Source organism: Myxine glutinosa, chromosome 2 (genome assembly GCF_964187855.1).
Source record: "Myxine glutinosa chromosome 2, kmMyxGlut1.1, whole genome shotgun sequence".
Taxonomy (NCBI): Eukaryota; Metazoa; Chordata; class Myxini; order Myxiniformes; family Myxinidae; genus Myxine; species Myxine glutinosa.
Window position 1 is genome coordinate 99627758 of NC_136262.1, and position 27687 is coordinate 99655444.

The following is a 27687-nucleotide window of genomic DNA, read 5'->3' on the forward strand; positions in this document are numbered from 1 at the left end:
ACGTGCTCTCCTGAATGCTCGTGGGGGTTACACGAAGTACTGAACTGTAATTTTACTGTCCGTAATCCCAGTCATAATTTAGCTTTTGTTTTTGTTGAAATTGTTTTTGGCTAATGAGCAAAATAAAGAGATACTTCTGGAAAACGTACAGAAGTTTAACACAGTGCTGTCCGTGAATTGAGTTCGATATCAGTTTACATCACTTTCAAGGATCAATTTATTTGCTTCGAAATGTCAAATGTGGTTTTTGTTTCTTTTAAAGGTCACATTAACAAAATCTAGAATAATTTCAACATAATTCCAATGAACTTTTGGTTCCAAGTCATCTTGAAAAGTACGTTCACCCCCACAAAAAAAAAATTCCATATTAAATGCCAAGTCTGTATATATATATTGTTGTGGATATGAGAATGTTTTTTTTTTTTATTGTTGTGTCATGAATTGTTGTAAAATGTCACCCTCCTTCCTGCATTTGTTGTTGTATAAAGGTCAAAGGGCGTTCCCATAGTTAATTCCATAAAGCATACACGCAGGACACCATATCTCCCTGTTCAGTAGTTATATCCTTATTATGTGTATTAGGCTAAGGATTTGTCTTCCATTAATTTGACACTCCATTGCACTGCATTAAATAAAGTAGATCCCTCCGACATGGCATCTTCAAAGTGCCAGGTTTGCCAGGTTTGCTGCAATTGCCAACTGCATTTGGGCGGTTTTCTTCATTTGCCATTGCTGCCCTTTGGCTGGGGCTAGCTCGAATCGCCCCAAAACGACCATTGGCCACGAGGTAAGGTCGGGGAAGAAGGGCGTGTCTCCACCTCGTCATAGAGGGGAGGAGTGAACCAGCCCTTGCCGACCAACCCAGAACGAGGGGTTGGCTTTAGAGGGAGGAGAGAGAACGTTTGGGGGAGGTTCACAAAAGGGTCAAGGGTGAGGCTTATATAACCCGCGGGAGACGCCCCCAGGAGAGTCGAGGAGGGAGGAGATCAGATCACAGACAAGCCAAAAGAGAGTCCTGGAGTTTGTGAGAGAGGGAGAGAGGACCCGTCACGCCAGACCCCCCACCAGCAGCGTTGGCTCCACCAAGCAGCTCCGACCCGTTACCCCGCGCACACGACAGGATCGGTGGCATCGGCGGCCGTCGAGGTCCAGCCCGACGTCCCGTGCGGGATCAAGCTCCAGCCAGCTCCGTACCTTCCTCCCCGTCCAGCCACCCACCTCCTTCCAGCCAATCCACTCTGCAATTCCCCGTGTGAGTCCGTCTTTGTTTGTTCTGTCCAGGGTATAAGTTAAGCCTGTTTAGATAAGCTAGCAATTTTCACTGTGTCTTCTTGATTCCTTCTGTCTTTATTTTATTATCCTTCCTTCTCCTTGGTTACTTTTGGGTGTAAATAGAAATAAATTATATTGGTATTTCTTACCCTTTGTCTTTCTTTCTTCTTTACATCCTTCATTTTAGTCTTTTCCCCATTGAATATGTGGCGCGATTCGGCCAACGTTCAGGAATCGGGTTAGTCGGGGTAACTGTTTGGGCGTGGCGGCCATCCGCTCGGCAAACAACATCCTCGCCGCGGTCCCGTAACAATATATATTGTTGTGGATTTGAGAATTGTTGTAAATATCACCCTCTGTAAGTGTAATGAATTCTTGTAAATATCTCCGTTTTGTGTGTAAAGGTCAAAGGTCGTCCCCCTTAGTTAATCCATCGCATGCACGTAGAAAATCATATACCCTTCTAAATAGTTATTTCCTTATTCTGTGTATTAGCTTAAGGCTCTGTTTCCCATTAATTGACACTGCATTGCACCGAATCAGATGAGACAGAATCCCTTTTCAAGTCTCCCCCAATCCTCTCAGTGCATTGGGTGGTTTTCTTCACCCCAAACTCCATTACGCACGCGGGCAAGCCCACGAACAAGGGCGTTGCCTGCCCCTCGTCATCAGAAGGTGGAGCCAGGAAAGCCCCGAACGACCAACCACAAATCAGTGGGTATGGCTTGGTAGGGCGTGTCATATAACCCGCAGCGTGACGCCCCCACCTGAGATGATTGAGGGAGAGAGATGCGCGCAAGAGTTCAGTGAGGGACTGCTTGGTGAAAGAGGTGAAGGACGAAGTCATTGAGGGAGCCAGAGAGTTGAAGGAGCCCGAATAGAGAGCTCTGGGAAAGGAGACGCTGTTCCAACCAGCCTTGCCACGACAAGCTCCGACGTGTTGCTGCGAGCATCCCGGCCATGTGAACATGAGTGCGGAGGGGCGGCGGCTGCTCTCTCCCAGCCCTACCATTCTCCTGCTCCAACTGAACCTTCCTCTCCTTCCAGCCATTCGTTCCTGCCTTCATTCCCCATTTGTGTAAGTCTGATTGTCGTCTGTTTTGTGTGTCTTGTCCTGGGGTATAAGTAAGTTTGTATAGGTAAGTTAGTATTGCACTGTGTCTTCTGGTCCTTCCATCTTTCTGTCTTTATTTTCGTATCTTTCCTTCTCCTTGGTTCTTTTGGTCTTGTACATAATAGTTAGTAATAAATCATATTTGTTCTTCCTACTTTTGCCTTCTTCTTCTTCACATCCGTTCGTCTTTGAGGTTTCCACATTGAACACCTGTGGCGCGATTTTGGCCAATGTTTCGGAATCGGGTTAGTGAATGCTAATGACTCGAACTTCGGGTTGCTAAAAACCGCTCGGCAACTAGACCATCTAAAACCGGGGTTCGAGCGGGAGTCCCTCCCCTGCTTCGCAGTCAGGAGTGGCACTCAGGTCCTTGGGACTTTTCATAGGCCAAATACCCTGGCTGCTCCCGACCGGAAGGAGCGTTGGGACTTCAGGACTCACGTCGGTCAGTCATAGACAAGGGGATTAATCCCCCCTTCTTAAGGGGAAAAAGGCCGACGCCAGAGATCTGTAACAATGCCAAGTCTGTGTATATATATTGTTACAGACGCGGCTTTAGATGTTATATTGACCGAGCGGTGGTGTATTTAACCGCGTCCGAACAGTTACTCCCCGATTAGAACCCGATTCCACCCGACGTTGACCAGATCGCCCCACAGATATTCAATCGGGAAACCTCTAAAGCGACCGAAAGAGAATGAAAAAGAAGAAGAAGAAGAATACGGAGGAAGAACAGATTTATTATACACACACAAGCAATGGATGGAAGAAGCAGTAACACAGCGAATCGTTAACTTACACTATTCATTTTTACTTAACCCCAAGACAATGAGCAGGACAGGACGTTCACACTTACACAGGGGATATTGCAGGCAGGTAGGGCTTGAGGTGGATTGCTTGAGAGGGAGGCAAAGTCGGGAGGCCGCAGCTCGCAATTCCTCGCGGTTTTGGCGGGAAACCCCTTCGTCGCGTATCCGCTGCGGTAGACGTCACGCGCTGGTTCGGCACACCTGCTCCTCTTCTTGGGGTGGAGCCGTCTCCCTCCTTTCAGCGCGTCTCTCCAAAGCTGGTTTCCTTGCCGAGTACCTCTCCTCTTTGGCTTGGAGCGTTTCGCATCTCACCGCTCCTCTTGGTGCAGCCTCTTTGCTCATCTCCCAGGGTCATCTCCCAAGGCCTCTCTCTTAAAGCAGTCCCTTACCGTCGCTTTTATCACCTCGGGCGGAATTAAGCCGCCGGCTCCGAGGGCACGCCTACCGGGTCGCTCACCGCGGTGCTGATTGGCTGTTAGGGCCGGTTCACTCCTTCCCTCTTATGACGAGGTGGAGACACGCCTTTCTTCTCCGACTCAAAGCACATGGGCAATGGCGGTTGAAGAAAACCGCCCAAAATGCGGAAGGCAATTGGAAGGGAGGTTTTGGGGAAATTGGAAGGGCCTACGCTTATTTTGTTTGATACAATGCAAAGTCAATCTAGTGGGAAAACACATATTTAGCCTACATGGAATAAGGAAATACACTATTTAAAAGATATATTGTGACCTGCGTGTAAGTTTCATGGAATTAACTAGGAGGCCGACTGCGACCATTATTTACATTAACAGGGTGTTACCGTACTTTCGTAACGTTCACATTGTAACGTTTCCACATTCGTTACACTGCACCCTCCTTTCTTCAGGCCCGGGCTCGGGCCTATTAAACTTTAACTTAGTGTGACACGTAGGTGTAATTCCCTCTACAATTAACCTGACCCTGAGTGTGACAATCTTAAAACACAAATAAGTATGTCCCCCTATTGCATTGCACCCTGTCTAACAGACTCAAGCCCACAGCTAACCGAATTACGGAATTATTCTCAAACTATACATTTACGGTGGGGAGCATTATTTACAATGACGTGATTTCTTATTTACAACGCAACCCAGGACCTGTGTTTTTTTTTTTTTTTTTTTTTTTTTTTAGGGAACAAGAGAAAGAAATTCCTGTTGGGAGGGAGGAGACAGCACGCATTGCATCGATGCACCAGTACCAATACCACCAAAGCACCCAAAAGCACCAAAGCACCACAAAGCACCACAAAGCACCAAAAGCACCACCCGGTGCGCAGTCACCATGGTTCATAATAAACACAACAAAACAACTGGTGGTGGTCTTCTCTTTCTCTGCTGGGCCGATGTTCTTCCCGACGTCTTCTGGCTTCATGCGGCCTAGTTGGAAATAATAAAAAGCACAACTTGTGTCCATTTTTATTTAGGGCCTCAGGGGCCAACTATGGGTGGTCCACCTGTTTGGCATAGGTGCCACCTTACCGAGGTCCGCAAGCAAGATTCCCTGGCCACTATGGCCGGTCTCCAACAGAGGTGCCCTGCCCCAGAACCTGGGGTCCATCAAGTGGTACTTGGCCGCAGAACAGCAGTCCATACAGTGGTACATCAACGCAATGCATGCTGGTTCTGGGAATCTCGGGCGCACAATGGCCACCTCACGCACGCTCCCATCGGCACCCAATGGCGCACAGGTCATGTGGGAGACAAAGGAAAGACAATTGAGCGAGGGGTAAGGTCACAAGGGTACACGTCAATAAGGCAATGCAAGGTGAAATGCGTACGGAGGGCGAAGTGAGAAAGCTCGTCCCTACCGTACGTCACCCCCCGGTCACCTACCCTACCCTTGCCCTTGCCCTTACCCCATATGTACAAAATCTACACATTACCAATTCGTCACTACTGTCACGTCTTCCCCATATTTCCCCTATACCAAATTCGTCTCCACAATCCCTCTACTTCAAAATTTGCCATCACCAATTCATCATCAATCCTCATAAGGAGGGAGAGATGGAATTACGCACAATGTCACACCCACGTCATGATGCGTCTCACAATCCAAACATTTGCATCATAAAAAATAATCAAAACATGGCATGGTGTGGAGTACCTGTCACCTCAGGTGAGTGGATGCAGATGGTGCGAGGAGATCCTTCATCCTAACTATCCTCTAAATGACTTTAACACACTTTACACTACCCGGGGTCTCTCCCTGCCAATCCATTGGCCAACTTACACTATGGGTTCTAATAACCAATTCCCATTGACCAAACTGTGGTGCTTCTCAATCTGGGGTCTCACTCCCTCGATTCATCTCCCGGTGCTCTCGCACAATTTCTGGGCTGCGACGTCTAGCTCTCCCAACAGGTCTACCCACCTGCACACCTCCACCACTGTAGTTGCCACCCAAGCTTACCTAGCTCCTCACCCTAACCTAACTAACTGGGGACAGCCCCTCTCCTGGCTCTGTCACCCCATGGTGCCCTCTGGCACTGGGCTACCCGGGTCCGTCCTCCGGATCCTCGGGCCCCATCCACAACAACTACTACCGGCTCCCAGAGCCCACCTGCGGCCTCACCTGGCCGACATCCTCACAGTGGTGGAGTGCCCAAACCAACTACACACACTAACAGGCTACACGCCCAGCCATTTCCACAACACTAATGCACCCATCCACATACCATTCTGCCACCCGCACCACAGATGCCAATATCCAACCACAATTTACCTGTACCCTCTACCTAACACTTACACTACCCGCCCCGGGTATCCGTGATGGGGGTCCACTCTTCCCCCATTCAAACCTTCGCACCATCCACTCCACTCCACAATTTCCACCATTCTCACTCCACGACCATCCATTCCACTACTCCAGATATTCCACACTACCATTTATTCCACACAGCCACATACACCTGTTGTTGCACACCTGTGCCCTCACACCTGGTGCCACCTGCACCCTCCTTTCTTCCTGGACCATTTGGTCAACACAACACGCAATCACCACTACTCCCTCATACACTGCTCTATTCACCTGTTCAGTTGCACACCTGTGCAATCACACCTGTTCCATTCTCACCTGTTCAATCCTCACACACACGGCATCATCTCAGCTAACTACTCCCCTCTGAAACTTGCGCTTCCCAGTCGTCCCTTTAAACTATTGCGCTCCCACGTCATTATAATCCACACTAATCTACCTGCGTCCCCACTACAGGTATCAGTCACTAACTAAACTTAACGTTACCTAATGTCATCTTCGCTAGATCCCTACAATTATCCAAGCCCTCCCTGGCTCGGTTGTCATAGCCACCCCATAAACTATTGCGCATTTGCCCCCACCTGTGAGGGATGGTGGATTTGCCATCCCACCACATCGGGGGTCTCTCTATCAATTTTGCTCGTCCAAATTCCAACCAATTCAAAAATTTTCCATTTACTGCCAATTCTACTCACTTTTCTAAATTTCGTTTTAAATCACTATCACTATCACCCTCACCCGTCTACTTATTACATCCTCTCGGTGCGCCAATTCACGTCTACAGCCCGGCTTCGTACAGCCGAGCAATGAACGCGGATTCTTTTGTGCCGGCGGCTGGATGCGTCCCGCATTCGGGGCAGGGGCGGGGGCTTACCCGGGCCGAGATCCCACGCACCACCTCGGCGTGGAGCCATCCAATGTCCCGATCTCGACCTGCCGGCACCTCTCAACAAAACGTGGTCGCCATAACGACCCTTCCTATCCAGCTGCCCGCTCCGCCTAGTGGAGCCCGGCCGCGGCCGTTCCACGCGAGGCCCAGCGTGGATCGCGCACGGCGGTCCTTTCGAACCCGCCGTGGCTCGGATCCCCGCTGGTTCTCGCGGCACGCGAAGCCCGGCACGCACCGAGGGCCCGATTCGGCTATAAGTCGCCCTAACCGCTAAACCGGTTACCGTCGACGCTTCACCTGGACGCTTACATGCATACGCTACCTCTTTCTTGCTCATACATGCAGCTGTTCCCATTCTCCTCGTACCTTTCCTTACACACCTCGGTACACTCATTCCGCTCGCCGACTTGGTCACACACCTGACCACCGAACACTTTGGCACACATTCGTTGGTCGCACACCTCACCAACACACCTCTTCGCGCCCCCTCCTCGGTCACTTCCTCTGTGACAATCACAGGTGTGCTCTCATTCGCACACCCAACCACGTGCCTCACTACCAACTCAAATGTGCCTTCCCACACACGCTCTACCATTCCAGGTGTGCATCCTTCCATTCCAGGTGTACATCCTCGCTCACCTGTCACAACCAACTCACGCTCCGTTTCACTCTCACTACTCTCACCTCCACTCTTGACAGCGCACTCACCCTTACTCTCGACGGCACACTCTTTCCTCATGCACCCGTCCGTTACACACCTTTCTCGCGCACACCCTCCCGTTACATCCTCTGTAACACTCACCACAGGCGTACACTTCCTCGTTACATCCTCTGTAACACTCACCACAGGTGTACACTCTCTCGTTACATCCTCTGTAACACTCACCACAGGTCTACACTCTCTCGTTACTTCCTCCGTAACACTCACCACACCGCGCTTCCATGTACCCCCTCGCACACGCGCTTCGACCAACTCACTCTTGACGGCACACTCACTCCTCGGCGTGCACTTTTTCCTCACACACCCCATGGTCGGACATTCTCGCACACCTCTTTTTTCGCACACCTGACCTGTCACACACTTCACCAACGGCCTTTCACGAACACCCGGATCCAAACCAATCCCCAAGCCGACTGAAGCTTTCCTCACATCATATACATTGCCACTCACCTCCGTACTTCGTCTCCGCACCTCCTTTGCCACCTGCAAACTTTTTATTTGGTTAGTGAGCACCTCATCATGATTTGAACACAGACCTTGTACATATTCCATTACCTCCTCCTGGATTTCTCTCTTAGTTTCTGTCCGTCCCTTCTTAATTTCACTCACCTCTTCTTCCACTTCCTCTAATTTTTGTTTAACCTCTTTTATTTCTCGGTGCGTCTCCTCAAGTTCGTCCTCTAGGGCTACCGTGACCGTCTCTATGTGCATCCTCACCTGCCGGTCCTTTGTCTCCATTATCTCTGTCACCTCGTCCACCCTCATTGTCAGTTCCTCACGTACCATCTGACATTGCTTCTGTGTCGCTATTAATTCGTTTTTAATTTCTTTTTGTGTCGCCTTTAACCCTCCGAGTACTGCAGTGTTCTTTTGAACCTGCTCCACTAATTTCGTTTGTCCCTCCGTCAGCTGTTCCACCTCCTCCGTCAGATCTTCTATTCCCCCTTGTAACTTAGCCGTATTATTTCTCACCTCTTTCTCCATACGCTTCTCACCTCGCTTTACCTCCTCGCGCAGCCCCGAAACCTCCTCACTTACCCCTCGTCGTATTTCCTCCATCTCTTTTGTAGATGCCACCCTCATCTGTCCCAATTCATCCCTCTGAGCATCCAGTTTGGTTTCTACCCCGATTTTCACCTCCTCTATCTGCTCTCCCATTTGTTTGATTTCTCAGGCGGATTGCTCCCCTATCTCCCGCAATTTGCCTTCCATCCTATTTTCTAACCCCATTAACCCATTTTGCACCTCTTTTATCCCATTGTCTAACCCCTCAAATTTCTTGTCTAATCCCTCACCGGTACCCCTCGCTTCGTCCCTCATTACCCCCATTTGGCCCTCCAATCGCTCACCCTGAGCATCCATCCGGTTCCCCATTACCCCCATTTGGTTTCCCAATCGCTCACTATCAGCCCTCATTTGCTCACTATTAGCCCTCATTTGCTCACTCTGCAGGTTGAGGGACGCCTGCATTTGTACTATACTGTCGTTTTTTTTCTGCATTTCCACCATGAATTGGGCCATGAAGGCTTGCATTTGGGCCGCGCTCATTGGTTCCGCGACCGTGGCCCCCTCAACCACGTGCGCGAGAGCGCCATTTTGTGCGTCTGAAACCTCCGCAACCACCTCCTCATTGCTCTCCTCCTCCCTTTCTTTCCCTAAGTCCTGGGTTACCCCTAACCCGTCTATTTCCCCCACCGACATCCGATCGCCTTGATTGTCCATGGCGCGATCTCAAAAATCGGGTTTTATAAAACAAAATAAATTTCGGCAGCTTGTAATTTTGAGCGCGTTAAGCGCTTCGGGTCCGATTTCGGGTCCGATCTCCCTCCTCGACACCAATTGTTACTCTAATAGTACAATTGGTGTTCCAAAATTTGGGCCTAACAAATTTAGTCCCAGGTCCGAATCCAACTCCTCGACACCAATTGTTACTCTAATAGTACAATTGGTGTTCCAAAATTTGGGCCTAACAAATTTAGTCCCAGGTCCGAATCCAACTCCTCGACACCAATTGTTACAGACGCGGCTTTAGATGTTATATTGACCGAGCGGTGGTGTATTTAACCACGTCCGAACAGTTACTCCCCGATTAGAACCCGATTCCACCCGACGTTGACCAGATCGCCCCACAGATATTCAATCGGGAAACCTCTAAAGCGACCGAAAGAGAATGAAAAAGAAGAAGAAGAAGAATACGGAGGAAGAACAGATTTATTATACACACACAAGCAATGGATGGAAGAAGCAGTAACACAGCGAATCGTTAACTTACACTATTCATTTTTACTTAACCCCAAGACAATGAGCAGGACAGGACGTTCACACTTACACAGGGGATATTGCAGGCAGGTAGGGCTTGAGGTGGATTGCTTGAGAGGGAGGCAAAGTCGGGAGGCCGCAGCTCGCAATTCCTCGCGGTTTTGGCGGGAAACCCCTTCGTCGCGTATCCGCTGCGGTAGACGTCACGCGCTGGTTCGGCACACCTGCTCCTCTTCTTGGGGTGGAGCCGTCTCCCTCCTTTCAGCGCGTCTCTCCAAAGCTGGTTTCCTTGCTGAGTACCTCTCCTCTTTGGCTTGGAGCGTTTCGCATCTCACTCTTGCTCCTCTTGGTGCAGCCTCTTTGCTCATCTCCCAGGGTCATCTCCCAAGGCCTCTCTCTTAAAGCAGTCCCTTACCGTCGCTTTTATCACCTCGGGCGGAATTAAGGCGCCGGCTCCGAGGGCACGCCTACCGGGTCGCTCACCGCGGTGCTGATTGGCTGTTAGGGCCGGTTCACTCCTTCCCTCTTATGACGAGGTGGAGACACGCCTTTCTTCTCCGACTCAAAGCACATGGGCAATGGCGGTTGAAGAAAACCGCCCAAAATGCGGAAGGCAATTGGAAGGGAGGTTTTGGGGAAATTGGAAGGGCCTACGCTTATTTTGTTTGATACAATGCAAAGTCAATCTAGTGGGAAAACACATATTTAGCCTACATGGAATAAGGAAATACACTATTTAAAAGATATATCGTGACCTGCGTGTAAGTTTCATGGAATTAACTAGGAGGCCGACTGCGACCATTATTTACATTAACAGGGTGTTACCGTACTTTCGTAACGTTCACATTGTAACGTTTCCACATTCGTTACAATATATATATATATATATATATATATATATATATATATATATATATATATATATATATATATATATATATATATATATATATATATATATATTGTTATAGATCGCGGTTAGGATGTTATAGACCGAGCGGTGGTTTAAAACCGCGACCTAACAAAACTCACCCGATTCCACCCGAACGTTGGTTGTATCGCACCCTAGCTGCTCAATGAGGGAAAAGACAAAAGCGACGCAATGCAAGAGGAAAACGGAGACAAAAAAAAGGTTTGAAATATTACTACTGAATTTATTTCTACTATTTACACACAAGCAACAAAAAGCAATTCAGTTTATTTACAAGTACAAGACGCAGGTGACACAGTGCAAATTTAGCTTATCTACAGACTTAACTTATTACCCAGGACAGAACAAACAAAGACGACTCACACGGGGAATTGCAGGAATCGCAGGATGTGGATGGCTGGAGGGAGAGGGAGAGGTCCAAGGGGGGGTCCCGCCGCACAACCGGCGCGTTCAGCAGCCGCCGTTCCTGCCCCCTTTTGCGGTTGCCGGGTGTCGCTGCTGCGGCGGCCTGCAGTTGCCTTGCCAGGCCTTGTCTTACTCGCTTCTCCCCACCGACTTCTCACCACCGCAACCAACTGTGACCACTGACCCTCCTTTTTGGCACCCGACTCAGACCAACTCTTCTCTCTCTCTTTCTCTCTCGGTGCAACCAACTCCTCCTCTCTCTCTCTTTCTCCGACCAACCCAGAGTGCATCTCCCTTTCTTCTTCTTTCTTCTTTCCACTTCCGGTTGCGCCCTTTTATAGCGCCCCCAGCGATCACGCCCCCGGCGCTTTGGACACGCCCATCGGGGCGCTCACCTCGGCCCTGGCTGGTCGCACGACCCTCGGGCTCCGCCCCGGACGACGACGGGCGGGCGCGCCCCTCCTCCCCTCTGACGAGGTGCGACACGCCTTTCTTCTCCGACCCGAGCCTCGTGGTCAATGGTGGTTATTGGAGGGGAGGTAATATGGGCAATCGAGGCTCGCCAATGACGAGAGGGGGATGTAATATGAGGTCATTGGAGGGGATGGAAAGGGAGATTTTTGGGGATGGGAAGGAAAGGGGGTCTATTCTCTTTCACTGGTGCAATGGAGTACTTTTAATTAATGGGAGACACAGCCTTATCCTAAAACACAGAATAAGAGATAACTATCAAAAGAAAAGATATATCGTGTCCTGCATGTATGTTTTTTTATGGACTAACTACGGGAACGCCCTTTGACCTTTATACAACCACAACGGAGGGAGGAGGGGTGATATTTTGCAACAACCTTTTACAACAACCTTTTACAACATTTTACCACCACCACAAAATAAAAAAACATTCTCATATTCACAACACTGCACCCTCCTCCCCTTAGGCACGTCCCGGGCCTATTACTTTTACCTTAGTGTGGCATGTAGGTGTAGTTCCCTCTACTTTTAACCTGACCCTGAGTGTGACAGTTTTAAAACATAAATAAATGTGTCCCGCTGCTCCATTGCACCCTGCCTAACAGACTTACGCCCACAGTTAACCGAATTGCGGAATGGTCTTCAAACTATACACTGACGGTGGGGAGCATTATTTACACTGACGCTAATTTTATTTACAAAACTAACCCAGGACCTGTAATTGTTCTTTCTGGGGGGAGGACAGTCTGCTCTGCATCAATGCACCATTAAAGCACCCAAAAACGCACCAATACACACCCAAGCACCAATCGGTGCAGTCCCCATTGTTCAATGAATAAAATAAAACCAACAAACCCAACCCTGCAGGTGTCTCTTGCTCTTCGGCTCCCTCTGCTGGTTATCATTATTTCTTCCAGTTGTTGTCATTTTCATTTGCTTTGCTTACTGGCGGCCTATTTGCAATAAAGCTTGCCCAAACGTGTCCATTTTATTCATCTTTATTTATGGCCCACAGGGCCGACTACGTGTGGTTCACCTGTGGGGCATCGGTGCCCTGTGGCCAAGGTCCGCCAGCAAGATTTCGGGCCCTCATGGCCGGTTCCAGCAGAGGGGCCTTGCCCCAACCCATGGGGTCCATAAGTGGTGCTCGGCCACTGACATGTGGTCCATAATGTGGTGCATCGATGCAGACAGCTGGTTCTGGGAATTTCGGGCGCACAATGGCCGACCCCCGCACGCTCCCCTCGGCGCCCAACGGCGCTCAGGTCCTCATGTGGGAGACAATAAGGGGGGACAAGACAGATGAGCGAGGGGTAAGGTCTCAAGGGTACACATCAAAAAGGCAATGCAAGGCGAAATGCGTACGGAGGGCGAAGTGAGAAAGCTCGTCCCTACCGTACGTCACCCCCCTGTTACCTAGCCCACCCTTGCCCTTACCCCATATGTACAAAACCTACACATTACCAATTCGTCACTACTGTCACGTCTTCCCCATATTTCCCCTATATCAAATTCGTCACCACAATCCCTCTACTTCAAAAATTTGCCATCATCAATTCATCATCAATCCTCATAAGGAGGCAGAGATGGAACATCAAAGCACAATGTCACACCCACGTCATGATGCGTCTCACATTCCAAACATTTGCACAATAAAAAATAATAAAACATGGCATGGTGTGGAGTTCCTGTCACCTCCGGTGAGTGGGTGCAGATGGTGCGAGGAGATCCTTCATCCTAACTATCCTCTAAATGACTTTAACACACTTTACACTACCCGGGGTCTTTCTCCGGCCAAACCATTGGCCCTCTTACACTATGGGTTCTAAAAACCAATTCCCATTGGCCAAACTGTGGTGCTTTTCAATTTGGGGTCTCACTCCCCCGATTCATCTCCCGGTGCCCTCGCACAATTTCTGGGCCGCGACGTGTAGCTCTCCCAACAGGTCTACCCACCTGCACACCTCCACCACTGTAGTTGCCTCCCGAGCTTACCTAGCTCCTCACCCTAACCTATCTAACTGGGGGCAGCCCCTCTCCTGGCTCTGTCACCCCATGGTGCCCTCTGGCACTGGGCTACCCGGGTCCGTCCTCCGGATCCTCGGGCCCCATCCACAACAACTACTACCGGCTCCCAGAGCCCACCTGCGGCCTCACCTGGCCGACATCCTTACAGTGGTGGAGTGCCCAAACCAACTACACACACTAACAGGCTACACGCCCAGCCATTTCCACAACACTAATGCACCCATCCAAACATCATTCTTCCAACCGCACCACAGATGCCAATATCCAACCACAATTTACCTGTACCCTCTACCTAACTCTTACACTACCCGCCCCGGGTATCCGTGATGGGGGTCCACTCTTCCCCCATTCACACCTTCGCACCATCCACTCCACTCCACAATTTCCACCATTCTCACTCCACGACCATCCATTCCAATCCTCCAGACCATTTATTCCATACACCTGTCCTCCATTCACCTGTCGTTGCACACCTGTGCAATCTCACCTGGTGCCACCTGCACCCTCCTCCTCTTTCTGGACCAGTTGGTCAACACAACACACATCACCATCACTCACTCATACACTGCTCCACACACCTGTTCAGTTGCACACCTGTGCAATCACACCTGTTCCATTCTCACCTGTTCAATCCTCACACACACGGCATCATCTCAGCTAACTACTCCCCTCTGAAACTTGCGCTTCCCAGTCGTCCCTTTAAACTATTGCGCTCCCACGTCATTATCATCCACACTAATCTACCTGCGTCCCCACTACAGGTATCAGTCACTAACTAAACTTAACGTTACCTAATGTCAATCTCTTCTAGATCCCTATCATTATCCAAGCCCTCCCTGGCTCGGTTGTCATAGCCACCCCATAAACTATTGCGCATTTGCCCCCACTCTGTGAGGGATGGTGGATTTGCCATCCCACCACATCGGGGGTCTCTCACTATCAATTTTGTTCGTCCAGATTCCACAAGTCAAAAATTTTCTATTTACTGCCAATTCTATTCACTTTTCTAAATTTTGTATCAAATCACTACTATCACTATCACCATCACCCGTCTACTTATTAGGTCCTCTTGGTGCGCCAATTCACATCTACAGCCCGGCTTCGTGCAGCCGAGCAATGAACGCGGGTTCTTTTGTGCCAGCGGCTGGATACGTCCCGCATTCGGGGCAGGGACGGAGGCTTACCCGGGCCGAGATCCCATGCACCACCTCGGCGTGGAGCCATCCAATGTCCCGATCTCGACCTGCCGGCACGTCTCAATAGAAAGTGGTCGCCATGACGACCCTTCCTATCGGGCTGCCCGCTCCGCCTAGTGGAGCCCGGACGCGGCCGCTCCACGCGAGGCCCAGCGTGGATCGCGCACGGCGGTCCTTTCGAACCCGCCGTGGCTCGGATCTCCGCTGGTTCTCGCGGCACGCGAAGCCCGGCACGCACCGAGGGCCTGATCCGGCTAAAAGTCGACCTAACCTTTAACCCGGTTACCGTCGACGCTTCACCTGCAGGCTTACATGCATACGCTACCTCTTTCTTGCTCATACATGCAGCCGTTCCCATTCTCCTCGTACCTTTCCTTACACACCCAGGTACACTCACTCCGCCCATCGACTTGGTCACACACCTGACCACCGAACACCTTGGCACACATTCGTCGCTCGCACACCTCACCAATACACCTCTTCGCGCCCCTTTCTCGGTCACCTCCTTTGTGACAATCACAGGTGTGCTCTCACCCGCACACCCAACCACGTGTCTCACTACCAATTCCAGCGTGCATTCCCACTCACGCTCTACCATTCCAGGTGTGCATCCTTCTATTCCAGGTGTACATCCTCGCTCACCTGCCACAACCAACTCACGCTCCGTTTCACTCTCACTACTCTCACCTCCACTCTCGGTCGCGCACTCACCCTTCCTCTCGACAGCGCACTCTTTCCTCATGCACCCGTCCGTTACACACCTTTCTCGCGCACACTCTGCCGCACCTTGTCCCGTTACACCCTCTGTAACACTCACCACAGGCATGCATTCTCCCTTACTCTTGACAGCATGCGCTTTCCCCATGCACCCGTCCGTAACACACCTTTCTCGCGCATCCTCCCGCGCACACTTTTTCGTTACCTCCTCCGTAACACTCACCACACCGCGCTTCCCTGTGCTCCCTCGCACACGCGCTACGACCGACTCACTCCTGACGGCACACTCACTCCTCGGCGTGCACTTTTTCCTCACACACCCCATGGTCGGACATTCTCGCACACCTCTTTTTTCGCACACCAGACCTGTCGCACACTTCACCAACGGCCTCTCACGAACACCCGGATCCAATCCAATCCCCAAGCCGACTGAAGCTTTCCTCACATCATATACATTGCCACTCACCTTGGCACCTCGTCCCCGCACCTCCTTTGCCACCTGCAAACTTTTTATTTGGTTAGTGAGCACCGCATCATGATTTGAACACAGACCTTGTACATATTCCATGACTTCCTCCTTTATCTCCCTCTTAGTTTCTGTCCGTCCCTTCTTAATTTCACTCACCTCTTCTCCCACTTCCTCTAATTTTTGTTTAACCTCTTTTATTTCTCCGTGCGTCTCCTCAAGCTCGTCCTCTAAGGCTACCGTGACCGTCTCTATGTGCATCCTTACCTCCCGGTCCTTTGTCTCCATTATCTCTGTCACCTCCTCCACCCTCATTGTCAGTTCCTCCCGTACCATCTGACATTGCCTCTGCGTCGCTATTAATTCGTTTTTAATTTCTTTTTGTGTCGCCTTTAACCCTCCTAGTACCGCAGTGTTCTTTTGAACCTGCTCCACTAACTTAGTTTGTCCCTCTGTCAGCTGCTCCACCTCCTCCGTCAGATCTTCTATTCCCCCTTGTAACTTAGCCGTATTATTCCTCACTTCTTTCTCTATACGCTTTTCGCCTCGCTTTACCTCCTCGCGTAGCCCCGAGACCTCCTCACTCACCCCTCGTCGTATTTCCTCCATCTGGTTCCCCATCTGTTCGATTTCCCGGGCGGATTGTTCCCCTATTTCCCGCAATTTGTCCTCCATCCTATTTTCTAACCCCATTAACCCATTTTTCACCCCCTCTAACTGATTCTCCTGGGCAGCCATTCTATTTTCCACCCCCGTTAACCCATGTTTCACCCCTTCTATCCCATTGTCTAACCCCTCAAATTTATTGTCTAACTCCTTAAAATTATTGTCTAACCCCTTAAAATTATTGTCTAACCCCTTAAAATTATTGTCTAACCCCTTAAAATTATTGTCTAACCCCTCAACGGTACCCCTTGCTTCGTCCCTCATTACCCCCATTTGGCCCTCCAATCGCTCACCCTGAGCATCCATCCGGTTCCCCATTACCCCCATTTGGTTTCCCATTACCCCCATTTGGCCCCCCATCCTATCCATTTTTGCATTCAGTTGGGTCAAGAATAATCTGAGGTCAAACCCGGTTTGCCCAGCGTCCCCAGCCGCCACCGCAGGCTCGCCCTCCGCGGCGCCGCTATTTTGGGACCCTTCAACCACGTGAGCGAGCGCGCCATTTTGCGCGCCTGATATTCCCGCAACCACATTGCCATTTTCCTCCTCCCTTTCTTCCCCGAAGTCCTGGGTTACTTCTAACCCCTCTATCTCTCCCACCGGCATCCCGTCGCCTTGGACAGCCATGGCGCGATTTCAAAATTCGGGCTTTTCCTTTAAAACAAAACAAATTTCGTACTTTATAATTTTGAGCGCGTGAAGCGCGCTCCGGGTCGATCTCACTCCCCGACACCAATTGTTATTGTACTAACACAATTGGTGTCCAAAATTTGGGCTAAATAAATTTAGTCCCAGGTTCGAATCCAACTCCTGACAACCAATTGTTATAGATCGCGGTTAGGATGTTATAGACCGAGCGGTGGTTTAAAACCGCGACCTAACAAAACTCACCCGATTCCACCCGAACGTTGGTTGTATCGCACCCTAGCTGCTCAATGAGGGAAAAGACAAAAGCGACGCAATGCAAGAGGAAAACGGAGACAAAAAAAAGGTTTGAAATATTACTACTGAATTTATTTCTACTATTTACACACAAGCAACAAAAATCAATTCAGTTTATTTACAAGTACAAGACGCAGGTGACACAGTGCAAATTTAGCTTATCTACAGACTTAACTTATTACCCAGGACAGAACAAACAAAGACGACTCACACGGGGAATTGCAGGAATCGCAGGATGTGGATGGCTGGAGGGAGAGGGAGAGGTCCAAGGGGGGGTCCCGCCGCACAACCGGCGCGTTCAGCAGCCGCCGTTCCTGCCCCCTTTTGCGGTTGCCGGGTGTCGCTGCTGCGGCGGCCTGCAGTTGCCTTGCCAGGCCTTGTCTTACTCGCTTCTCCCCACCGACTTCTCACCACCGCAACCAACTGTGACCACTGACCCTCCTTTTTGGCACCCGACTCAGACCAACTCTTCTCTCTCTCTTTCTCTCTCGGTGCAACCAACTCCTCCTCTCTCTCTCTTTCTCCGACCAACCCAGAGTGCATCTCCCTTTCTTCTTCTTTCTTCTTTCCACTTCCGGTTGCGCCCTTTTATAGCGCCCCCAGCGATCACGCCCCCGGCGCTTTGGACACGCCCATCGGGGCGCTCACCTCGGCCCTGGCTGGTCGCACGACCCTCGGGCTCCGCCCCGGACGACGACGGGCGGGCGCGCCCCTCCTCCCCTCTGACGAGGTGCGACACGCCTTTCTTCTCCGACCCGAGCCTCGTGGTCAATGGTGGTTATTGGAGGGGAGGTAATATGGGCAATCGAGGCTCGCCAATGACGAGAGGGGGATGTAATATGAGGTCATTGGAGGGGATGGAAAGGGAGATTTTTGGGGATGGGAAGGAAAGGGGGTCTATTCTCTTTCACTGGTGCAATGGAGTACTTTTAATTAATGGGAGACACAGCCTTATCCTAAAACACAGAATAAGAGATAACTATCAAAAGAAAAGATATATCGTGTCCTGCATGTATGTTTTTTTATGGACTAACTACGGGAACGCCCTTTGACCTTTATACAACCACAACGGAGGGAGGAGGGGTGATATTTTGCAACAACCTTTTACAACAACCTTTTACAACATTTTACCACCACCACAAAATAAAAAAACATTCTCATATTCACAACAATATATATATATATATATATATATATATATATATATATATATATATATATATATATATATATATACTACTGTGTTCAAAAAGTATCCGACCTTTATTTTTCGTGCGTAAAAAAAAAGAAGCTAGGGAGGCGTTGATTGGTGCACGTATGTAGGCGATCCTAATGCACACGCGTGAATTTTTTCCCACCTGCAGAAGCTGTCATTCAACGGCAGACCGCCGATGAGTGAGGACATGTAAGTGAGCGCCGTCGGATTTTCGTTTTTGACAAAATGACGGAAAAACTTGAACAACGCTACTGCATCAAATTTTGTGTAAAGCTTGGTGATTCCCAAGTGGAAACGATCCGCAAGATTCAACACCGTTCATTCCATTATGAAGGAGGATTTGGGCTTCAGGAGAATCTCAGCGAAGTTCGTACCAAAGCTGCTAACGATTGAGCAGAAGCAACTCCGTTTGGAGATCGCACAGGACATGCTGGAGATGGTGAACAGCGATCCCAGCTTCCTCAACACAGTGATCACTGGCGATGAGTCCTGGGTTTATGGGTACGACCCAGAAACCAAGTTGCAGTCATCACAATGGAAGCATCCAACATCCCCGAGGCCAAAAAACACAAAATTTGATGCAGTAGCGTTGTTCAAGTTTTTCCGTCATTTTGTCAAAAACGAAAATCTGATGGCGCTCACTTACATGTCCTCACTCATCGGCGGTCTGCCGTCGAATGACAGCTTCTGCAGGTGGGAAAAAATTCACGCATGTGCATTAGGATCGCCTACATACGTGCACCAATCAACGCCTCCCTAGCTTCTTTTTTTTTACGCACGAAAAATAAAGGTCGGATACTTTTTGAACACACTACGTATATATATATATATATATATATATATATATATATATATATATATATATATATATATATATATATATATATATACATATATATATATATATATATATGTACATATATATATATACATATATATATATATATACATATATACATATATATATATATACATATATACATATATATATATACATATATATATATATACATATATACATATATATATATACATATATATATATATATACATATATATACATATATATATATATACATATATATATATATACATATATATATATATATACATATATATATATATACATATATATATATATATACATATATACATATATATATATATACATATATATATATATACATATATATATATATATATATATATATACATATATATATATATATATATATATATATATATATATGTATGTATGTATATATATATATATGTATGTGTATATTGTTTCGGTTTTTCCATGAAGGCACACCCCCTATAGTTAATTGCATGACAACATGTAGCCTGCAGTAGTTAGTTATTTCTTATTGAATGTAAAGATTAGCCCCTTCCCATTGTTTAATAATAGAGACCAAATATGTGTTGAGAGTAGGCAGGATTTCAAACCTTTGTGTGGTTAAGGGAAGCCATTTTTAATGTGCAGGAAGGCGTGGCCAAAAGCGAAGCCCACGTGACCAATGAGGGGTCGGGAAGACGTCACCAGCAAGCGACCGATGGGCTGTGAAACCTCCCTGAATGAAAGAGCGAAGGAGCACTGAAACCTTCCTCGGAGGAGGAAGGATTGAAAGCCAGCACGTGACCAACCTCAGCCAATGGGAGGCTGTGGAACATTCGGGAAGGTTTTGGAGTCTGATAAAAGCCCCCGTCCATCGCATCACCCCTCCTCTTGCTCTGGACTCTTGCTCTGGATTCTTGCTCTGGACTCTTGCTCTTGGATTTTGCTTCGCCACGACATCTCTTGCCCAGACCCTCTTGCATTGTGCTTCTCCGATACTCCTGCTTTTGCTTTGTGCTTCGCCGACCGAAACCCATCGCTCTTCACCGATCTCTCGCTCTGATCAGGCTGACCTGCAAGCATTGGCTTCTCCTGCAGCTCACCATGAAGCTGAAGTTTGTCTACCTGCATTGCAGCTTGTGCAACCTGTGGAAGTTCGTCGTCCAGATACCGCGTCCAGGCTGCACGTCCGGATCGAAGATCGAGCTGCGTGCTGCGCACACCAGACCACGTGGCCACCTTCGGAGTCAATCCCAGCACATACATCGGTATGATAATAACCAGTGTGTTATTCCCTGTGTCTGTGTGTGAGAGTGTGAAGGCGCCTGTGGGGTTTATTATTAGATAAGGATTGATAAGATTGAATCTTCGTCTCTGTTGCTCTGTGCCTTTTAAATAAAAGGCTGTACATTTTGTGTTACTTTCAAACCTGTTTGGATACGTCTTTTCTCCATTGGCCTAGCATCATCCGAGACCGAATTTGGCTTGATTCAGGTCCGTAAATAACGTCAGGTAACGCCGCTTTCCACATCGTGCAAATCCGTTCGGCTCTCAATAAAATGTGGGAAGCGAGGGTTCGATCCCCGGTTTCTTCGGTCGCGTGTCTTGAAGGTATTTGGGATCAATTGACCAGCAAACTCTTCGGCGCGTGGCTGGGAGGTTGGCGATCGGAATTGCTTAGCAATCCGTCAATCACGAGCTTAGTCGCTCATGGTCGGCGGCCTCAGTGGAACCGGAGTTCAAGGGGAACGGGGCATAACCCCCCCCCCCCCCCCTTAGTACGTCGACGAACCCGGCATCCGCAACAATATGTATATGTATATGTATATATATATTGTCGCATGACTACCTTCTGGTTAACACCGCAGGGTGACACGGAGGACCAAATGATCTTTTAACTCCGAGGCGTTTAATTCAATGGAGGACCTTCGTTACACGCGAGGGAAGCAAGTGGGGGAGAAGCCGTAAGCGCTTATCTTCACGGATCCCCGCCCCCCCCCCCCACCCCCCGGCAGTCCTCAAACCTGCAATAATTAATTCAACCAACACAGGTTTAAAATGTTCAAGAAAATGCTGGCTTTATTCACCAAAATGGCGGTAACAAAGAAAATGCACGATAAATGAAACTATATTCCTAATTGGAGCGCTCCGACACTACAGACAAAGGATTAAATAACTGGAAAATAAATAGGTGTGATTTAGTGGTCACTTAGCTCAAATTGGCTGGTGTATCTCGTCAGGAATCATCCAAGATCATCTGAGGCTTTGGCGTCTTTGCACGCGAAACGCGCTCGTTGGTGCAAAGTAGGCCTCCCGCATGGCCCGCTCACTCCTGGCTCTGTGCGCAAAGCGAACGGCCTTGGCATGCAGCTCACTCCTCCAGCCGTGCCTGTCCTCATGATCTGTCACCATCTTGTCCTCAAGTGTAGGATAGCTGTCACCATCCCATTGCCAAATTCCAGCTCTAACCTGCACATGGCACTGTTTAAGTAAGATCAGTGGTACAGCCGCACTCCTAGCAATTATGCTAACAGCAACCACAATAAATTATGATGAATTTAATATTTTGATTAGCACGTTTCCTCCATATTGCATCAAATAATTGAACGAATCCGTTTACTATGTTTTGCACAGTCCGCTCAGTCCTTCGCCGGCAGGGTTGTCCCATCAGAAAGTATGCTGTCCCTCGGATGGAATTTAGCAGGTTTTTTTTGCGATCTGATCAAAGATGGCCGACTCGTAGACTGGTGGCCATTTTGGTTGTAAAAAAAATCCCCGACATTGTACCATTTCATTTCAAAAATAACCTCAACCATTTCTCGGACATGCAATCATCGATCTTGTTCAAACTTGGCACACATATAATGAATTATGGCTTACATATGCACATCATTTTTTTTCTAGATCAGATCCAAGATGGCAGACTAGCGGCCAATTTGTTACTTGTACGTGTCCCCAAACATTTCTCGGAGATGCATGGACTGATTTCGTTCAAACTTGCCAAAAGACAATATATAAGAGTTATCACCAGTACCCTGAAAAAGTTACAAATTCCTGCCCAAGTCAGCTCCAGTGAACTGTCAGACGTGGCCACTCGGTTGGCGAAAGACTTGGGCCAAATTTCCCCCTCGGCTGACTCCCTAAAGAAGGTGAGAATACGTAAAGACACCTTAAAGATTGGGGCCAGAAGTTTCCGGCCTGACTTAAAGAAAAATCGGAACCCGATGAAACAATTGGTAAACATGTAGTGCCACCTTATTGAATGAATAATGTCAAAATATTGAATGAATAATGTCAAAACATTGAATGAATAATGTCAAAATATTGAATGAATAATGTCAAAACATTGAATGAATAATGTCAAAACATTGAATGAATAATGTCAAAACATTGAATGAATAATGTCAAAACATCAAATTAATAATGTCAAAACATCGAATTAATGATGTCAAAACATTGAATGAATAATGTCAAAACATCAAATTAATAATGTCAAAACATCGAATGAATGATGTCAAAACATCGAATGAATAATGTCAAAACATCAAATGAATAATGTCAAAACATCAAATTAATAATGTCAAAACATCAAATGAATAATGTCAAAACATTGAATGAATAATGTCAAAACATCGAATGAATAATGTCAATACATTTAATGAAGACATTTCTGTCTTCTACCGACTCCTCTCCGGCCTTGCTCCCCCAGCTCTCTCTGTGCTCTGTCCCCCAAATATTCCTACAGGTCGCACAAGATCTGCCAGCAAGGCTCTGATGGTTAAACTGCCGAAATCTCGGCTCTCTGCTCACCTTCACTCCTTCATTCCTCTTTTCTCCCGCCTCTGGAACAAACTCCCACACTCCCTTCAATCCCACTCCTCCCTCCAGGTCTTTAAAACAGCTGTTCACCACCATCTCTTATCTTCCCCCATCCAAAACCTTGATCTTTTCTACCCCCACTAATTCATCCCAGATCCACCTTGTTTGTAATTCCAACTTCTTTCCTGGTAGTCCTGGCAGTGTCCATATGTTTTATGCCTCTCCCACCCCCTTTCCCATGCCTCCCCCCCAAAGACCTCTCCCTCCCACAGATCTCTCGATGTCTCCATGTCTCTCGGTTCCTGCTCTCAAATGTTGTGTTTGTGTCCTTTCCCCTCTCTCCCCATCTTGTCTACCGCTCCCGATGTTATTTGTTTTATGTGTCGGTTTGTCGGTTATGTGTCGGTTTGTCGGTTTGTCTTTCTGTGTGATAAATGTTCGCTCTGTCACGAGCCTCGATCTTGCATACAAAAAAAAAAAAAAAAAAAAAAAAGAAACACTGAACGATTAATGCCAAAACATCGAATGAATAATGTCATAACATTGAATGATTAATGTCAAAACATTGAATGAATAATGTCAAAACATTGAATGATTAATGTCAAAACATTGAATGAATAATGTCAAAACATTGAATGAATAATGTCAAAACATTGAATGAATAATGTCAAAACATCGAATGAATAATGTCAAAACATTGAATGAATAATGTCAAAACATTGAATGATTAATGTCAAAACATTGAATGAATAATGTCATAACATTGAATGAATAATGTCATAACATTGAATGAATAATGTCAATACATTTAATGAATAATGTCAAAACATTGAATGAATAATGTCAAAACATTGAATGATTAATGTCAAAACATTGAATGATTAATGTCAAAACATTGAATGAATAATGTCAAAACATTGAATGATTAATGTCAAAACATTGAATGAATAATGTCAAAACATTGAATGAATAAAGTAAAAACATTGAATGAATAACGTCAAAACATTGAATGAATAACGTAAAAACATTGAATGAATAACGTCAAAACATTGAATGAATAATGTCAAAACATTGAATGAATAATGTCAAAACATTGAATGAATAATGTCAAAACATTGAATGAATAATGTCAAAACATTGAATGATTAATGTCAAAACATTGAATGAATAATGTCGAAACATTGAATGAATAATGTCAAAACATTGAATGAATAATGTCAAAACATTGAATGAATAATGTCAATACATTGAATGAATAATGTCAAAACATTGAATGAATAATGTCAAAACATTGAATGAATAATGTCAAAACATTGAATGAATAATGTCAAAACATTGAATGAATAATGTCAAAACATTGAATGATTAATGTCAAAACATTGAATGAATAATGTCAAAACATCGAATCAGCGACTGAGTTTCCATCGAACACCATCCTGCTTCATGAAATGAAACGCGTCGAATATCGAGCCACGATCAAATATTTACATCTCAAGGAAACGAGACCCAAGGAAATTCATGCTGATATGGTGCAAACATCATAGGTCAAGATGTCCCCCATCATACAGCACGGTTAAGGAGTGTGCCAAATTCAAGCGTGGCAGACAGCGCGTAGGAGATGAGCCAAGGTCGGCTTGACTCACTAGGGTGACATCTATGGAAGTGGTGGATGCTGTTCATGATAGGGCTGATGGCAGACAGGTGTATCATGATTAGGTAATTATCCTGTGTTCGTGGCACAAGCAAAACATCAGTTGAACGGATTTTGCATGAAAAGCTCAACACAAACAAGGTCTTGGCCAGACGGGTGCCCGGTAGGTTAACACGGGAGCAGAGGAATACCAGGACGCAAATTTCACATCGACTTGGAATTCGTGAATTTTATTCAACACGACCCACAGGATTTTGTTGTAACCCGGGATGTAAGGTGGGTACATACCATTTTGACCCCACATTAAAGTACAACGTAAACAGTGTTTCCCCCACACCGCAACCACTACTTTCAATATGGCTGCCTCCAGCAGCGAGATCATATCAACAGTTTTCTGGGACTACAAAGGTGTTGTCATGGTGGATTATCTGCAGAAAGGCATGACTATTAATGGAATGTATTATGCAAATTAATTACCCCAACTTGGGAAGAAATAATAAAAATCTCCATAGACAGCTCACAAGAGGTGTCTGGCTTTTCCAGAAGCACATTTCAGAAGAAGATTTTCAGAAGAAGAAGATTTCCAGAAGCACACCTGCACATTCTGCTCAAAGAGCAATGGATGTTTCGACATATATTATGCATTGTAAAATTTTCAAACATCCCACTTATTCACCTCTTCTCGTTCCCTCGTAGTTTTACCTCTTTACAAGACTGAAAGCTCATCTCAGGGGAACATTGAAAAGATATTCCACTCTTATGAGGCTATTATTACCTCTGCCACCGAAGGTGGATGGAGATTATGTTTTCACCCCTGTCTGTCTGGTGCGATCTATCTGTCTGTTTGTCTGTGAGCAGGATATCTCAAAACGTTATGGAAAGATTCCGCCGAAACTTGGTGGGCAGATTGGGAGGGTGACGAGGAAGAATTGCTTCGATTTTGTTGAAGATACAGATATTGTTCTCTTCCTCTTCCCTTTATAAGGGGTGAGGTCCAACTGTACCAAACCCCTGCCCTGCTTTGACCATGATCTTCCTCCACTCCCTTCTGTCCTCAGCCAACTCTCTACACCCTCCCACCACCCCCACCTTAATGAAATCCCTCTTCACACAATTCTCCCATCTCAACCGTGGTCTACCTCTTTTCCTCCTACCTTGTTCCCTCAACCTATCTGCTCTCTATGTCATTCTCTCTTCCCCATCCGCACCAAATGTCTAGCCCATCTCAGGCGGAATTTTACCAATCTCCCCGTCAAGCTCACCTGCACACCAATCTCCTCTCCTTTGTTCATCCATTCTCCTTTGAGATCCAATCTCCTCATTCATCCATCCTCCTATGAGATCCACATCCAGATCCGGAGAAAAAAATTTAAGTGATTTTTCAGCATTGAGAGATGGGACCAAAAACGACAAATAGCAGGATATTTCAAAACGTTGTGGTCGAGTTATGACAAAACTTGGTGGACGAGTTGGTTAGGTGAAAAGAACCAGCCAATTCAATTTCGGTTTATGTCAGGATCCACATCCGACATAAACAGGATCCAGATCCCACATAAACAGGATCCAGATCCGTCATAAACAGGATCCAGATCTGACATAAACAGGATCCACATCCGACATAAACAGGATCCAGATCTGACATAAACAGGATCCAGATCTGACATAAACAGGATCCAGATCCGACATAAACAGGATCCAGATCCGTCATAAACAGGATCCAGATCTGACATAAACAGGATCCACATCCGACATAAACAGGATCCAGATCTGACATAAACAGGATCCACATCCGACATAAACAGGATCCAGATCCGACATAAACAGGATCCAGATCCGACATAAATAGGATCCAGATCTGACATAAACAGGATCCAGATCCGACATAAACAGGATCCAGATCTGACATAAACAGGATCCAGATCTGACATAAACAGGATCCAGATCTGACATAAACAGGATCCAGATCTGACATAAACAGGATCCAGATCTGACATAAACAGGATCCAGATCCGACATAAACAGGATCCAGATCCGACATAAACAGGATCCAGATCCGACATAAACAGGATCCAGATCCGACATAAACAGGATCCACATCCGACATAAACAGGAACCACATCCGACATAAACATGATCCAGATCCGACATAAACACGATCCAGATCCGACATAAACAGTATCCAGATCCGACATAAACAGGATCCAGATCCAACATAAACAGGATCCAGATCCGACATAAACAGGATCCAGATCTAACATAAACAGGATCCACATCCGACATAAACAGGATCTAGATCCGACATAAACAGGATCCACATCCGACATAAACAGGATCCAGATCCGACATAAACAGGATCCACATCCGACATAAACAGGATCCAGATCCGACATAAACAATATCCAGATCCGACATAAACAGGATCCAGATCCGACATAAACATGATCCAGATCCGACATAAACATGATCCAGATCCGACATAAACATGATCCAGATCCGACATAAACATGA

At 47.0% G+C, this 27687-nt stretch overlaps 1 protein-coding gene across 4 annotated transcripts in view; it reads left to right on the plus strand.

Annotated features, from left to right (window-relative positions):
- LOC144890625 (uncharacterized) overlaps positions 1-23977 on the plus strand; it is a 28345-nt gene extending 4368 nt beyond the window's left edge. For 3 of the 4 annotated variants that reach the window (XM_078771358.1, XM_078771360.1, XM_078771359.1), the window contains exons 3-4: positions 20358-20977; positions 23419-23977. In XM_078771358.1, coding sequence (XP_078627484.1) covers positions 20450-20977; positions 23419-23484 — 594 coding nt within the window. In that variant the 5' untranslated portion in view covers positions 20358-20449 and the 3' untranslated portion in view covers positions 23485-23977. The remainder of the gene's footprint in view (positions 1-20357; positions 20978-23418) is intronic. The other variant, XM_078771361.1, reaches the window with a different exon arrangement.
- The last annotated feature ends 3710 nt before the right edge of the window (positions 23978-27687 follow it).